General features: G+C 39.2%; 1 protein-coding gene across 5 annotated transcripts in view; it reads right to left on the bottom strand.

Annotated features, from left to right (window-relative positions):
• The window catches only part of LOC110873175 (disease resistance protein RPV1), a 31,516-nt gene extending 22,772 nt beyond the window's left edge, over positions 1 to 8,744 (bottom strand). For 3 of the 5 annotated variants that reach the window (XM_022122104.2, XM_022122112.2, XM_022122120.2), the window contains exon 1: positions 8,064 to 8,742. In XM_022122104.2, the coding sequence (XP_021977796.1) occupies positions 8,064 to 8,608 (545 nt within the window). In that variant the 5' untranslated portion in view covers positions 8,609 to 8,742. Of the gene's footprint in view, positions 1 to 8,063 lie in introns of all 5 variants that reach the window. The other 2 variants (XM_035990780.1, XM_035990781.1) reach the window with 2 other exon arrangements.
• Between the last annotated feature and the right edge of the window lie 6,757 nt (positions 8,745 to 15,501).

Below are 15,501 nucleotides of genomic sequence, written 5' to 3'. Positions count from 1 at the left end.
TCGCGCTTATGCGCATTCCGTCGTAATTAAGCGAACATCGCGTTCGTACGACCAAACGAACCAACATCCGGAACATTTTTGAGCATGTTTCATGTCCACAATGTTTAGGCATCATTTTAGGGCCTTAAAGTTGGCTTTACGGGCCTTAGAAGTGTCGGAAATGGCTTAAATACGCAACAGGGACCAAAACTGCCAATTTTGAAAGTATGTGCAGATCAGAAGCTTCAGGCGGCCCGCGTGAGTTTTGCCTAAATGTTGAGGCGGGCCGCGTCAGACTGTCAGACCAGATTCAATGTTTCTAATCAATGCAGTTGGCCTTTCGTTCGATCAAGGGGCAATGCCCTTTCACCCAATCAAAGGCCAAAGGCCATTTTCAGTAACCACCACATTTTTGACAAGTGTACGCACGAGATCGCGGCACGATATTCGATAAACGATCCTAACGGTTCCACTTTTCCTATAAATACCCCCCCCCCTTTTGTGTAAAAATCACAAGAATCAGCTCTAAAAGCTCTAAGTTGAAGTATTCTTCATACCTGAGTTTCTCTGATCTAGATTAGCATTCGGGGACCCTTCGTAAGTATTCTTTCGTTGTTTTATCGCTTTTCGAGTCCGAAAGTCAACGTTTTGTTCACTTTCTGCATTGACCAGCTTATGGTCGATGCGAAGTTCATGGAACTTCATAACGTGAGCGTGATCACGATGGTTATAGTCCGTAGTGACTACACCTACTGGTCACCACGTTATCTAGGCTCAGTGACGAGTCGTAGTTTCGGCCAAAATGCGCATTCTTGCGTATTTTGTAACCAAACTACTCGTGAGCATCAAAGCCGTTTGTTTTGATGCCAAACCTGTTTTCTAAACTTAGTTAAGCATGTTCTAACATGCTTAGCTCGTCACTTTTAGTTTAGTGCTTATATAGGGTCGTAAGGTAAGCGATCTAAACCATCGCTTATACTTTCGAACCCGACCCATTCAGTCGATCATTAGGATCTGACCAAACACATTAGGTGACCATAGCTATAACCTCCCGAGGTTATACCTTGTGGTCACGATGTTAGGCGTTCCAGACGCGTTCTACGCGAACGACGCGTAAGGTAGCATAAGCTACCTAAACGGGTCGTGATGGACCGTAAGCACTTTGGTTAAGTTTCATTTTAGTATGTAGGCTTTGTTAAACCATATTACACGAGTCTCCATACTCGTTTGGTTTACGAACCCGCGTACTATCCGATCCTTCCATTTTGGTCCGGTATATTAACATAGCTACCTATTAGGTGCCGTTTGATATCCCGTGATCTTTAGCTTTATCTGGTTATTATACAAGAACTCCAAAGCAATCTCAGGTGAGTACATTGAACCCCTCTTTACTGTTTTCCAAACTGTTTTGGGGTGAAGCATGTGTACCTATCTGTTATTTTCATGATTTCAAAGTATAATTGATTATACATGTTTGTATTTATCTTTTGACAAACTAAATGACTATCTATGGTTTAAACACTGATTTCTCAAAGATTACAAAAGTAATCGTTGGAATAGTACTTATTTTGTTCACCAGACCGATTGGTAGTATGATATAGCGCTATAGGACTAGACACCTTATTCCTGTTGTCATGGATTGTCTGAAACCAATTTGTTTCTCCATCCAAATAGGGATTTCCTTTGTGGTATCCTTATAGTCTCAAAGGTGTAGTTTGATGCACTAGGTCTGAATGAATTCTTAAATCGCACCTTTAAAGTATATTTTGATATACTCCCAAAAAGTATAGTTTGATATACTCTCATGTGTGGTATTGTACAGAACCAACATAAGCATTTTATCAACAAACCAAAACATATTTTTAATATGTTATTTACAAATCCAAAGTATACTGTTAATATGCTGCTATAAGGTTATTCGATTAACCTTACATCATTTCACTTACCATACATAACTTTTGTTTATACATTACGTGGTTTACATTTAACTTGAGTTATACAATAACCTTGGACTATTGGTTTAAACATGAACATTCTATATTGGTGGTTTGGTTTGCGTAAGTGACTTAAGTAACGAGGCGTGTGTAATATGATACAAGCATGGTGGATACGCCGCTGGTACTTCCTATATATAAGTGTTTGTATGGTATTACATATCGTAGCGTTATTTGAATCATTTCAATTTGAGACATATGGCATTTTATACAAATAACACACTTTTCACGAGACATTGTTTTACAAACGACTTATCTTATACAAACACATTTTTTACATGGTTATCCATTTAACAATACAGTGTTCTCTTATTTATACATATCATCCAATCTTATCGTTTTTTCAAATGATTTACAAGACTAAGCAAATTACAAGGTTCATGACTAACTGTTATTAAAACCAACTGGGGTGTCCCAGTTGGCCAGTCCCACCTCTACTCTTCACAGAGACCCGGGTTCGAGTCCAGGCAGGGGGTATTCTGCCACCTTCTTCCCAGAGGGAAACGGACTCAGCTCGGGATGGGGTATTCACTGCCAGGCAGCATTGGGACGTTGCTAGCTTGTGGAGTGGGATCACTCCAGCGGCCGGGAGGTCCGTGCAATAACCCCCCCCCCCCCCCGACTAACTGTTATTAAACGTTTTCTTTAAACTCAAGTCATGAATCCCATTTTCACAAAACCTATGTATCTCACAGGCATTTTTATGCTGACGTACCTATTTTTACACATGTTTCAGGTGTTGACTTGAGATGATTGTTGATACATGCTACATTTAGGATGGACTCGTGCCTTAGCAACTTTAAAACTTGGAAGATCATAGTAGTACTTATGTGATTGTAATAGAACAATGAGTTCATTTAATCAATAAAACAATATTTCAATTTTCATGTGTTATGAAACAATGATTCTGTTACAACACTCCCCGACGTTTCCGCCACGTTTTGTTGTTCCACGTGGTCGGGGTGTGACACAAATCTTTCTAAAACACGTTTCAAGTGATTTACTGTGAAGAAAGGAAAAGTGTCGTGAAGCACTTCAGCTTAAATAAAGTGGCTCAGTAAATTAGAAATAAAACATGTTTTCTATAATTAAAGGATTTCCCCAGTGAAATTCATTTTCTGTAAATACTGGGTTTACCCCACGATTATAAAATAAAGGGTTATTGGATTTTATCACCCTTAACTATTGGTCATTGGCCGCTGCCACCCCCAACTATCACTTTGACTCCCGTCACCCTCAACTTAACACTTAGTGTGTTCTGTCACCAGATCACTAACTTTTGATCCTGTTATTATACATTTGGGGGTGTTGTAAGATCCCTAAAACCTTCCCAAGATCCCTATGACACCCCAAAAAGTGTAGTAACAGCTTCAAAAGTTAGAGATCGGTTAACGACGTGGTGACAGAACACACCAAGTGTTAAGTTGGGGGTGATGGGCGTCAAAGTGATAGTTGGGGGTGGCAGCGGCCAATAGACAATAGTTGAGGGTGATAGAATCTAATAACCCTAAAATAAAATAATTTGGTGTTTTGAAACTCTGATATTATTTTCCTGACATCCGGGCCTGATGAAATTTCTGCTGCTAATTAATAAACACCGGTACCACTGTTATCTCTCTCGCGGCGCCAGAACCGGGGTACGGGACGGGGGCTGTGACAATCCACGTTCGAAAAGATGTGTATTTTTAGGCTACTCGCCATCAAAATCGGCTTACAAATGCTATGATTATAATAACCGACGATTATATCACTCTCGTTATGTGGAATTCATAGAGTCTGAATTTCCAACAAAATCTCTCACCATCCTTAGCAAACCCCAGTGTTGATGAATTTCTAAGTCCCTCGCAAGCCTAATATCATCCCTTTCCCCAAAAATCTACTGCTCTTCCATCACTCAATTCCACACCATCATCCAGCCCGTCTACAACCCTATCAAACACCACTTCATCGCCGCCGACCCAACAGTTTTCTGCCACTTCTACGGGCCTTCAACCCAACCAGCCTTCCACCGAACCCACAGGCCCAACTGTGGCAACCCAATCGCCTGCATTCCCATCTCGCCCAACCAGCTTATTCCTCCATTCCAACATGTCCCATCCTCCCACCACCAGGCCCAATCGTTTATCTCTACACAACGCACCACACCTACTTCTACCGAGCCCACTTCCTCCTCAACCTCCTCTGACTCTTCCACCGAATCAACCACCACCTCATCGATTCCTACACCTCCTCCACCACCTACCCGCACCCGCAAACCAAACCCAAAATATTACAACTCAGCCTTCGTTAATCAAACCACTTCTCATCCAATTCCTCCCACACTCGAACCATCCACTCATAATCAAGCTTAAAAGACCCGGACTGGCGTAAAGCCATGGATATTAAGTTTAATGTTTTAATAACGAATGCCACGTGGGAACTAGTCCCTCCCTCACATCACAAACCTATCGGTTGCAAATGGGTATTTCGTATCAAACGACGTCCAGATGGGTCTATTGAGAAATACAAGGCGCGTCTCTTCGCTAAAGGCTTTCTCCAAGAATATGGGAAGGATTACTTTGGGACATTTAGTCCGATTACCAAACTCATCACAATCCGTATGGTTCTTGCCATTGCGTTATCTCAAAATTGGCCACTTCGGCAACTCGATGTCACCAACGCCGTCTTACATGGCACTTTGCATGAAGATGTTTACATAATCCAACCCCCGGGTTATGAAAATCCGGATTCACCTAATCATCTTTGTCACTTGAGGAAATCCCTTTATAGTCTCAAGCAAGCACCACGTGCTTGGTACATGGATCTCACAAACTTCCTTCTTGAACTTGGTTTTCGCAAATCCATAACGGGTCCATCTCTATTCATCTATAGCCATGATGCGATCATCTCATATTTATTGGTATATGTTTATGACATTGTCTAACCGGTAGTAGTGATATCTTTGTCCAACACATCGTTCACTCATTATCCAAAAAAATTTCTATCAAAGATCTTTCTTGGCATGCTACATCATTTTCTTGGTATAGAAGTTATATCCACTACTAATGGTTTATTTCTATCCCAGCATGCTCATATCCAAAATATTCTCACCAAGTTGAAAAATGGATGGTGCTAAACATGTTACCACCCCTCTCAACTCCACTGAACCACTCTCTCTTGTTGATGGTTCGCCTCATGTTGATCCTACACCTTATCGTCAATTAGTGGGTTCTCTTCAATACCTTGCCTTTACACGACCCAATATCTCATTTGCCTTAACAAACTCTCTCAATACATGCACAACCCCACTCAACTCTATTGGTAAGCCTTAAAATGAGTCCTTCGTTACCTCAAAGATACAATCCACCACGGCTTATTTCCAAACCGTGGTTCTCCCATCATTCTCACTGCTTTTACCGACTCCGATTGGGGTGGCATTACCGATGGGGCCGTTCAACTACTGCATATATCATATATATTGGTTCTAACATTATCTCCTGGTGCTCATCGCGTCAAAAATCGGTATCCAGATCTTCCACGGAGGCGGAGTACAAGGCATTAGCAAATGGTGTCGCTGAACTTTCTTGGGTCCTGAACCTCTTATTGGAACTTGGTTTGAAGATGGCTAAAACCCCCACATTACTTTTTGACAATGCCGGTGCTACTTATGTATGTGCAAATCCAGTTTACCACTCGTGTATGAAACATGTTGCACTCGATTACCACTTTGTTCGAGAGAAAGTCACTAATGGTTCACGAAAGGTCCTTCATGTCAACTCGGCCGACCAACTTGCTGACATGCTTACCAAACCACTGGGTCGGGGTCCCTTCCAACGGTTACGGTTCAAGATTGGAGTCTCCGATGGATCATCCATCTTGCAGGGGCATATCAAAGAAAATAATATTTGATTCTCATGATTGTAGTTTCTGTTTAAATGCTAGAGTTATTTTTAGATAGCATTTTATTATTATTCTTCTCCACATATTTAGTCTTCACCATAGCCTTAGTATTTTTCCTTTCCATTCATGTATTGTATCAAGAATTCAAGACCTGTAGTGGCTATTTAAAGCCATTGTATTTGATGTGTTTATTATTTACAATCAAGCATTTATAACCTACACCGAGTGGCCTTAGGTAGTATTTGTATTATTCCTTATTTTCTGCATTCCCACGTTCTCTTGTAAACTACCTTTGTATAGCCAGCTAGCTATGGAATGAATAAAGTAACCTACCTTTTCTTTTCTTTGCAGTACACTTTTAGTCTTCATATTTAAGAGTTGTTTATTTTCACTTCAGCTAAATGACGCTTCATCAATTATCATGTATGTACAAAATTTTGTTGTGTAATGAAAAGATTCTAATAGCTTGACATCTAAGTAATTTAAGAGGGTGTTTGGGATTACGTTTTGAAGTGATTATTTGATTATTGCGTTTGTAAAACATAAATAATCTAAAAAATGTGATACGATCACGTAACCCACGTAAACAAACCCATGAAGCCCAACAACCATCACACGTTCTCATGCACCATCATTTACACTGTGTTCCAGAGATCTACTTAACAGGGGGAGGGGAGGGGAGGGGAGGGAAAATGGTGTTCCAGAGATCCACTTAACAGGGGGAGGGGAGGGAAAATGGGGTTTTTTTTGCCTGAAAATAGTCTTTCCAATTTGGAAAGACATGGAGGGGAGGGGAGGGGAGGGGAGGGAAGGGGAGGGTTTTTTAACTCGGGAACACACCGTTAGTTTGCACGTCACTTTGTGTTTCCATTTATTATTTCTATTGTTTGCATATTTTCAGTAGTTAGTGGATAGCATATTTAGTGGTTAGTTTATTTCCATACTTGCATTGTATGCCTACATAAGGCTTTGTGTTTTTAGCAACTATAATGAGAAAATTATTGAAAGAAACTTTAGTTTATGTCTCTCTTCTTCTCTTGTGTTTTTGGGAGTTTGTAGGTTTTCTCCATAAACCTATCATTTGGTGCTTTCATTGAGCCTTAGCCTCCATGGCTTTGGAAGAACTCGAGGACGCCACGTATCTATCTCGCTTCACCGGTTACAATCCTGCCCGGTGGATTTGTGATGCTGAACGGTTCTTTTCCTTTTATGCAATTTATGAGGAAGAACGGTTTCCTTATGTTGTTGACTCGTTCGATGATGAACCTTTTTCTTGGTTCAATTCATGGTATCGAGGACCGGAACACCTTACCTTGAAGTCTTTCACTATTGCAATGCTTCATCGTTTTCGACCACCACCGCTTAGCCACGTACCACCACCGTCACTTCCATGCCAAGAACCGCGAATACCACCGACATCGTCTCTTAGAAGGGTCGCTTCACCACCGATTCCTACATCATCGCCACAACAGTCACCATTAGATTCCATCTACCCTCAAGCTGCCATTCTCACCAACAAGGCCTCCATACCGGTGTTGTATACATTCGTCTTGCTCGATGGCCATGTCTCATTCGAAAACCGGTGCTCCAAGTTCAGTGATGCAGACCCAAACGCCATCGACAGAAGGGAATGGAGACCACCATGGTTCCCATCGTGCCTCTATGTTGAGACCGATCCTAATGCTGTGGTACGACTCGAATGGCGACCCCCATGGGATTTCATACCGTCCTTGAGGACAAGGACGTTTTCGAGGGCGTGGCATTGATACGATCACGTAACCCACGTAAACAAACCCATGAAGCACAACAACCATCACACGTTCTCATGCACCATCATTTAGTTTGCACGTCACTTTGTGTTTCCCTTTATTATTTCTATTGTTTGCATATTTTCAGTAGTTAGTGGATAGCATATTTAGTGGTTAGTTTATTTCCATACTTGCATTGTATGCCTATATAAGGCTTTGTGTTTTTAGCAACTATAATGAGAAAATTATTGAAAGAAACTTTAGTTTATGTCTCTCTTCTTCTCTTGTGTTCTTGGGAGTTTGTAAGTTTTCTCCGTAAACCTATCAAAATGTTTGGATGAAAAATTGATTATCTGCCTTTTTGGAGAAGCATGTACTTACATGCTTTTTCAAAACGCAGTTTTAAAAACGGATAATCTATTTTGAAAACGCAACACCAAACACCTCTAACTAAGTGATTTACCTGTTCTTTGCATCTTTTCCTTTTAAATCAGCAACTTGTGTGAGTGCCCTCCCCCATAACTCCATCTTTCGACCCCATTCACTTCTTTTCTCTGCATTGGTTTCTGCCTCCATCCTCTCTTTATGCTTCCACATTGCTTCCCCGAAGCTGCTTTGTTGCTTCCTGACATCCGTGGGCTCCACATGATAGAAAATGGGGATAACAATTTGGTTAAAGCTCCTCTGTTGCTCAAGGATTAATACCAATTCATCTAGGCACCATGTGGAGGAAGCATAATTCTGGGACAGCACAATAATAGAAGCTCTGGATGACTTAATCGCACTCTCCAGTTCTGGTTTCAGTGGCTCTCCAGTTTCAATCTCTTCATCATCCAAAAACGTGTTAATACGGGCATCCAAAAGGGTGTTGTAGAGGTGATCGGTGAAACCATTACGAGTGTCGGCACCTCTGAAACTTAAAAATACATCATATCTATGATTATGATCATGAGCTGCTGATGAAGATGAGGATCCAGGTAAAGATTCATGTTCAGTCAGAACAACCATTGTGAATATAAACTATTGGAAGGGTTGAGTGAAGAGATGAGTAGATAAGCTGTGAAAGACGCCATGTGAAAGGTTATAAAGAAAGAACTAAGAAGTCTTAATTGTGGAAGTTCCCTGTAACTTTCCATGGTTGGAATGCCATAATTTCCATGTTAAAGTCAACAACCAACTACTTGGTTGAGTAGTAATTATATTTGTAGACTAATTAAATTATCCAAATAAATGAATGATGAGAAGGTTGCCACGTCACTTGAAATTAAATTTGTTATTATTTAATTAATTGATCTGTATTTAATTGTTTATTTTCTTTTAAATTAAACTTAATTTTAATTTTTTTAATTCTTTTAGAATGCATCATTACATTGCTTCGTATAAGTAAAACAAGTGAGATACCTTGCATTCTTCGTCGAGTTTTCGTTTGATATCGGTCTGATTTAGGGGTGTTCACGATCCGATCCGATCCGATCGAGGGTCTGCTCATGCTCGGATTGAATTACAACCGATCCGATCCGAGCGGATCAAATTTGTAAAACCGATCGCAAAAGTGATGCTCATGCTCGGATTGAATTTGAATCGATCGGCTCGGTTTCGCTCGGTTTTTATCAAATCCTAAAAAAAAGCGAGCGGATCGTTTTCGCTCGATTGAATAATAAGGCTTCGTTCAACAAAAACAAATTCTAACTTAAAGTGCGAATACAAAAGCAACACAAAATAAAGTGCGAATACATAAGAAACACAAAATAAAGTGCGAATACAAAAGCAACACAAAATAAAGTGCGGTGGAGACTGATTAGGGACGAGAATAGAGAGCGGTGATTGAATATACGACTGATTAGGTAATTCTCTTTTAGGAATAGATTTAGGGTTAGAATATTAGATACTAGATTTATATATTAAATATTAAGTTGAATGTTATTCGGGCTTTTAGTTTTTTTGGGCTATTTATTTTTTTGGGTTTTTAATCTGTAAAATCTATAATATAAAAAAAATATATATTAATTATTAATAAAAATAATTCGAGCGAAACCGAGCGATCGACGAGCGAGCGGAGGTATGCTCATGCTCGGATTGAATTTGAATCGAACCGATCCGATCGGCTCATTTACAAACTGAGCGGGAATCGAACGAGCATTTTTCGAGCATTTTTCGAGCGATCGTCGAGCGATCTTCGATCGTCGAGCAGTTTGGACAGCCCTAGTCTGATTCATTATGGTAACGAGTTATACATGGAACAAAAACTATAAGAACAAATATCGGCACCAATGTAATTTGGCCGCTACCAATTTTGTTAAGACGAACTCGATTTGGTTTGTCACGACAAATAACAAAAAATCAACTATACCTAACCTATTTAAATAAAAATGGTATTATAGATATTCAAAATTTTATAAAACAAATATTGAAATCAGAGAAATGGTAAAGGACATCACTTTCTCTGTATCTCTACTACTATATCAAGGAAACATGGATGGAGAACATAGTAAATTGCCACAGTTGGGACTGTTCGGTTGCTTCGCTTTCTTCAGTTTCTCCATCCAATCATTCTCTCCAAGTATCTCACTTTTACCCTAGGCTGATTCTAAACACACCCCCACCCCCTCCTGATTCCCCCCCCCCCTCTTGTGAGAGGAAAACTGCCGGTCTCACGCGGGCCCCACCTCTAAGTATGTGAGAGGAGGGGGGTGTAAAAAGTAATTAGGGGTGTAGAAAGTAGCACCCACCTAAACACTGTATAATTCAGATTATGATTTGTGTCGTTTTATATCTGTTATATAGATTTTTGTTAATCGATATGTATATTGGCTTGCCTGTTGATAAATCAATGATTTTTCTTTTTTGGTTTTTTTATGGAACGATAATAGATGTTGCTGAATAGAAACGGTGTTTGAATCCGTTATGACTGAACTAGTGATGATTCGATGAATTAGTGTTTAATACTGAAAATGTGAGAGTTAATGGAAGGTTGTAGATGATTAATGATAGCATATACACAATCAATTAGAGGGGGTAATCTTGACCCAAAACCTTCCAAGTGGGTTAGGGGCTGTTTGGTAGCCTGTTAATGACCATTCAGATGCTACCTCTTAATGGTTTAAAACCTCTTAATGAATAAGAGGTAACCTCAAGTCTGAATGGTTAAGAGGTAACCTCTGAATGGTAAATCATCACATGTCACATTCTTCTACCTTCTCATTGGTAAAATTCTTAATGGTTCCATTAAGAGGTAGCCTCTTAATGACCATTCAGAGGCTACCAAACAGCTCCTTAGTTTGGGTTGCTTTTAAAATTATATGGGTTGGTTTGGGTAAAATATTTTAATTAATTGGGTCACAATGGGTCACTTGAAATTCTATCTTGTTATTTTGGGGTCAAAGCGGGTCGACAACATTAAAGAAATGGGTCAATGTGGGTTAGTGTCTTAAAGAAACGGGTCGATGTGGTTAGTGTCTTAAAGAAACCATCACCTCCGCAACAATCACCATCAACCGAAGCCACCACTGTGTAACCGTCAACCATCGCCACCACCGCAGCCACAGTCACCCAACGCCACCACCGCAGCCACCGTCAACCATCATCACCACCGCAGCCACAGTCTCCAACGCCACCACCGCAGCCACCGTCAAACCATCGCTAGTTTGCCACCACCACAGCCACCATCAACCGTCATCGCCACGCGACGCAACCACACCAACCATCTCTGCCGCCGCAGTCACCAACAACCAACGCCACCAAAACCATCATAAGTTGTAGTCTTGTAGACACAATACACTACACAAATTCACATCTGCGATCGTTGCTAGTGCGGTTCATATTCTGTTCAACTAAAATACTATATTTCATATTGAAGGGGTATGGCCCCAAAAAGCTGCGCAATCCTTCATTAAGGGTGCGCAAAGGCCATACTCCTTATTCAACAATACTCTTGCTAAGGCAACCTCGCGCGCATATTGGCACATCCCACGAAGAGGCGCGAGGTCCAGGCAGAATAGAACTACAATTACGACACTTAGCAATCTGATAAGAACCTTCACTACCTGCAAACCCGCGCAACTCACACAAAGGTTGTAGCGCAGGACCAGAGTATGAAGGTACAAAGGGTACAAGTGGCAGAGAAAAGGAGCCAATGAACATCCACCAGGCTCTGTTCAATCGTGCGCCACGATCGTCTGACGTACAGAGAACGAGAAGTACTTAAGGACGCCTACGTGGCACCAATCAGAGGACGGAGACATCTGTCCCACAATCTCCACTTGTCTGCTGATGGCAGAAGGATGACAGGGTCGACAACAATGACACGTGGCTCCAATCAAGGCGCGCCAGCGCCGGAGAACTTCTAGAAGCCACTAACGGTCGACACCAGTGAGACAAAGAGCATATCCATTATGTTGTCAATTACCGGCCCAAGGCCCATCAGCCCATATCCTCTTACACCTCTTCGGCTATAAATAGAGACCTCACTCCACAGGTTAAACATTCTACTCCCTCCAATCTCACTCTTAACACTTGATTATCCTCCCAAAGCGGTCGCTTATTCTCACGCCGGAGCCTGGTTAAGAGGGAAAACCCCACTTTCCCCTCTTAACGAGTAACGGTGTTCTGTTTTGCAGGATTAAACATCAAAGACGGAGCTCAGATAAATCATTAGAAGATTAACCTCTATGGTAGAAACATAAACCAAGCTGATTAGTCTCATAATTAGTCCAGTGTTTCTTCATTGGCGCCCACCGATTTTTCTACAACCATTTTCATCTTCTTTTTTCTGAGTTTTCGACATCTTTCTTCCTTCGATCATGACTGGTCAAGGAATCATTCCCGAGTTTGGCTTCGGAGCCGACTCTAATGTGGCGTTGGGCGAAGGAATCCAAAACATCCAAGCCCAGCAAATCGAAAAAATTGGTGAAGTCGACGTAACCAATACTAGGGCCCGCGCGGGAGCATCACCCGCATCACTCAGACGGTCACCCCAGGAAACAACGGCGAGGGACCTTCAAACCCAACACCGCCTCAGAATGTTTCGGCATTGCTAGGGCTACCAGAAGGCGAAACTCCAACCTCATGGTACGCCAAGAATATCGCCACAATCAACGCAGCGTACCAATCTCTGATTGCACAGCAAGCAGTTGTCACACCCCAACCAATGGCGGAACATCGGGATGAGACGAAGTGTGAAGATTGCTTGAGACATCATAACGCTAATAATTGTGACAAGTATTTAGATAATCCGATTTCATTTCATAAGATAAATTGTCAACATTACAAGAAATTCAAATACAACAAGTTTAACAAAATAACATAACAACATAACAAAATTGATACAACATATTAAACCCTAACGTCTATATGTGTATCTAGGCATCAACGTTACTTCTTTTCTTAGCATCATCCTCATCAACCTGTAACATGTTTAAAATAATTCAATGCAAAAGCAAAGGCGAGTATACAAGTTTGTTACATACATAGCAAAAGATAAGTTTTAAACAATTCCTCATAGCAAGCATGTGATTCAAGATAAGCATTTAAAAATGGTATGTGTCTAACATATCAAACCAAGGAAACGCAATATGCTCATGACATTACCGAGATAAAGGGGCGGGTCGTTAATCCTATAGCGCTACATATGTCACGGTTTGGCTCGTACGAAGTTAATGATAAATTCAACACATAAGATAAATCCAAGTTTAAAGCATCAAGCCGTCACGTATACAAGCATGTTGTAGGAATGTTCATGTGTTTAAGCAAAATGTTCATGTGTAAGTTGATAGATAAACATGTTACACCCAAAAGTGGTAAAAGTAAAAAAGGGGAAATACGAGTATACTCACCTTGGTTGCGTATAAGAAACCCTCGAAATAACGCACGAGTAAAGGTGGAGAATTCCAAGAGAATGAACATACGGTTTATCCTAGATGTTAAAATGCCACATAACGATCTATTCAATATTTATACGTTAAATATAATTCCTAATACTTTATGGTTTACAAATTAGTAATTGGTATATTATATTTTATCTCAATAACCTTTTATTGTTATAGAAGAAATATATTTGATAATTTACGTATATTATTAACTTATTTGTAAAAAAGAAATTTAAATAAAACTAGATTAAGTGGACAACAAAAATTACTTATATTGAACCAACATTGATTCATTTTAACACATGTGAAAAAAAAAATTTCGATTTTTTTTATTGCATAAGTATATATTAATTAATAACAAGAAATTCATCTTACTTTAAAAAATATATATATATATATGATACTGTTATCAAAATAGATTAGAAAAGAAATATATTCCATTCCTATTATTCACCTTTTGAGATTTCTAATCCATTTTTAGCTCAAACTAAAAAAAATATGAACATTTAAATATTTTTTTTTGAACGGACAAGAAATAGAGAATGAACCAATTGCAATTTTTTTTTCTTCCTTATATGTTACCAGTGAATAGAAAGGAATAACCCAAAACAAAACCCAATTTCAATGTTATAATTTCCAACGAACACAAAAGTTCAAGTTTTTTTATTTTTTTATTTTCTTTGAATACCAAAATATCATCATCATCTTCATAAGTTAACAACAACAGTGACTTATGTAACACCAACAAAAAAAAAATAATAATAATAAGTTAGTTATTTTTTAAAGTTGGTAATCTAATAACTAAATATATGTTTCTATGCAAAATATACATTAAGTTGTCTTGTTTCATTTTTTTTTTCTTTGTTCTACGTTCAACACAAAGTTAAAAAGGAAGAAATTTATGTACTAATAACGAATAATTATGTGTGTTTCTTTAATTGCTGGCATTCAAGAAAATAGAAATAGTATAACATTTATGATTTGACCCTTAATTGGCTTGTACGATTTGTTTTAGTTGGTTTTTGTATAATCTCTAAAATAAAAAAAAAGGAAACAGATCAGCCTTTGATTTGGGGATTACGATTACTCATTCTAATCAATTTTTTTTTCTAATAAAAAAAAAACCCTACAACATTGTTCCATTCAAAATGGCATTCCAATCTTCCCTCTGTTACGACGGATCGGGCCACCCACCTTGCCACCATTGTTCTAGCTTCACCGGTTACACAATCATTGTCACACACCACCTTTGTTCGATCCCATCAGTTGGGTTACTCGCGTTCTTTGAGCCATGAACAGCCACGGTCACCGCTCTTGTCTCACTCTTTAGTTTGTTCGGGTTCGATTATTGAGGTAATGAATTCGATCTTCCCTAAGTATGTGTTCTGTAATTGTTGTACGAATTGGGTTATTGTTCCGGCGACTAGAAACCTACCCATCTGCAAGATAACAAGAAAAAAAAAAGCTCATTACATAATAAATTGAATGATGGATGTGTTATTTTCTTGTTCCATTTGTTAATTTTGATTATGAAACCAACACAACTGGTGGTTGGAATGAATTAATTGCTACACTTTGCTAAGCTTCTAAAATTTATCAAGATTAACCTAAATTGTTTCTGGAATAATATTATATCATTTATTTGTAAGTGTAAAGTTTTAATTAACTTTTTATATGGATAGTTAGGATCAGATTATTAAAAAGAATTACATTCATGTAGTGAAAATTTGTTATTATCTACCCTAAGTACATACACACAAATGCAAAGGTAACGAAGGAACAACAGTTGTGCTTCATATTCAATCAACTGGTGGTTTAATTAAGTTGAGAGGTAAATGCACGTAGCAAACTAGTGACCTTGTTGGACCAGCTTAATATATACACATATCACTCCATATTATTATAATATTAGCTATGGTAGAAAGACCTTGACATTAATAACAATTACATGTTTTATTTTGAGATCAAGTTGATAAACGTACTATAACACACCTATTGAAATCATTAACCGCAAATCCCAAAAGTATCCGTCGCCGG

Source organism: Helianthus annuus, chromosome 1 (genome assembly GCF_002127325.2).
Source record: "Helianthus annuus cultivar XRQ/B chromosome 1, HanXRQr2.0-SUNRISE, whole genome shotgun sequence".
In the NCBI taxonomy this organism is placed as follows: domain Eukaryota; kingdom Viridiplantae; phylum Streptophyta; class Magnoliopsida; order Asterales; family Asteraceae; genus Helianthus; species Helianthus annuus.
The sequence above is the reverse complement of the archived record's forward strand: the minus strand, read 5'-3'. Positions and strand labels throughout refer to the sequence as shown.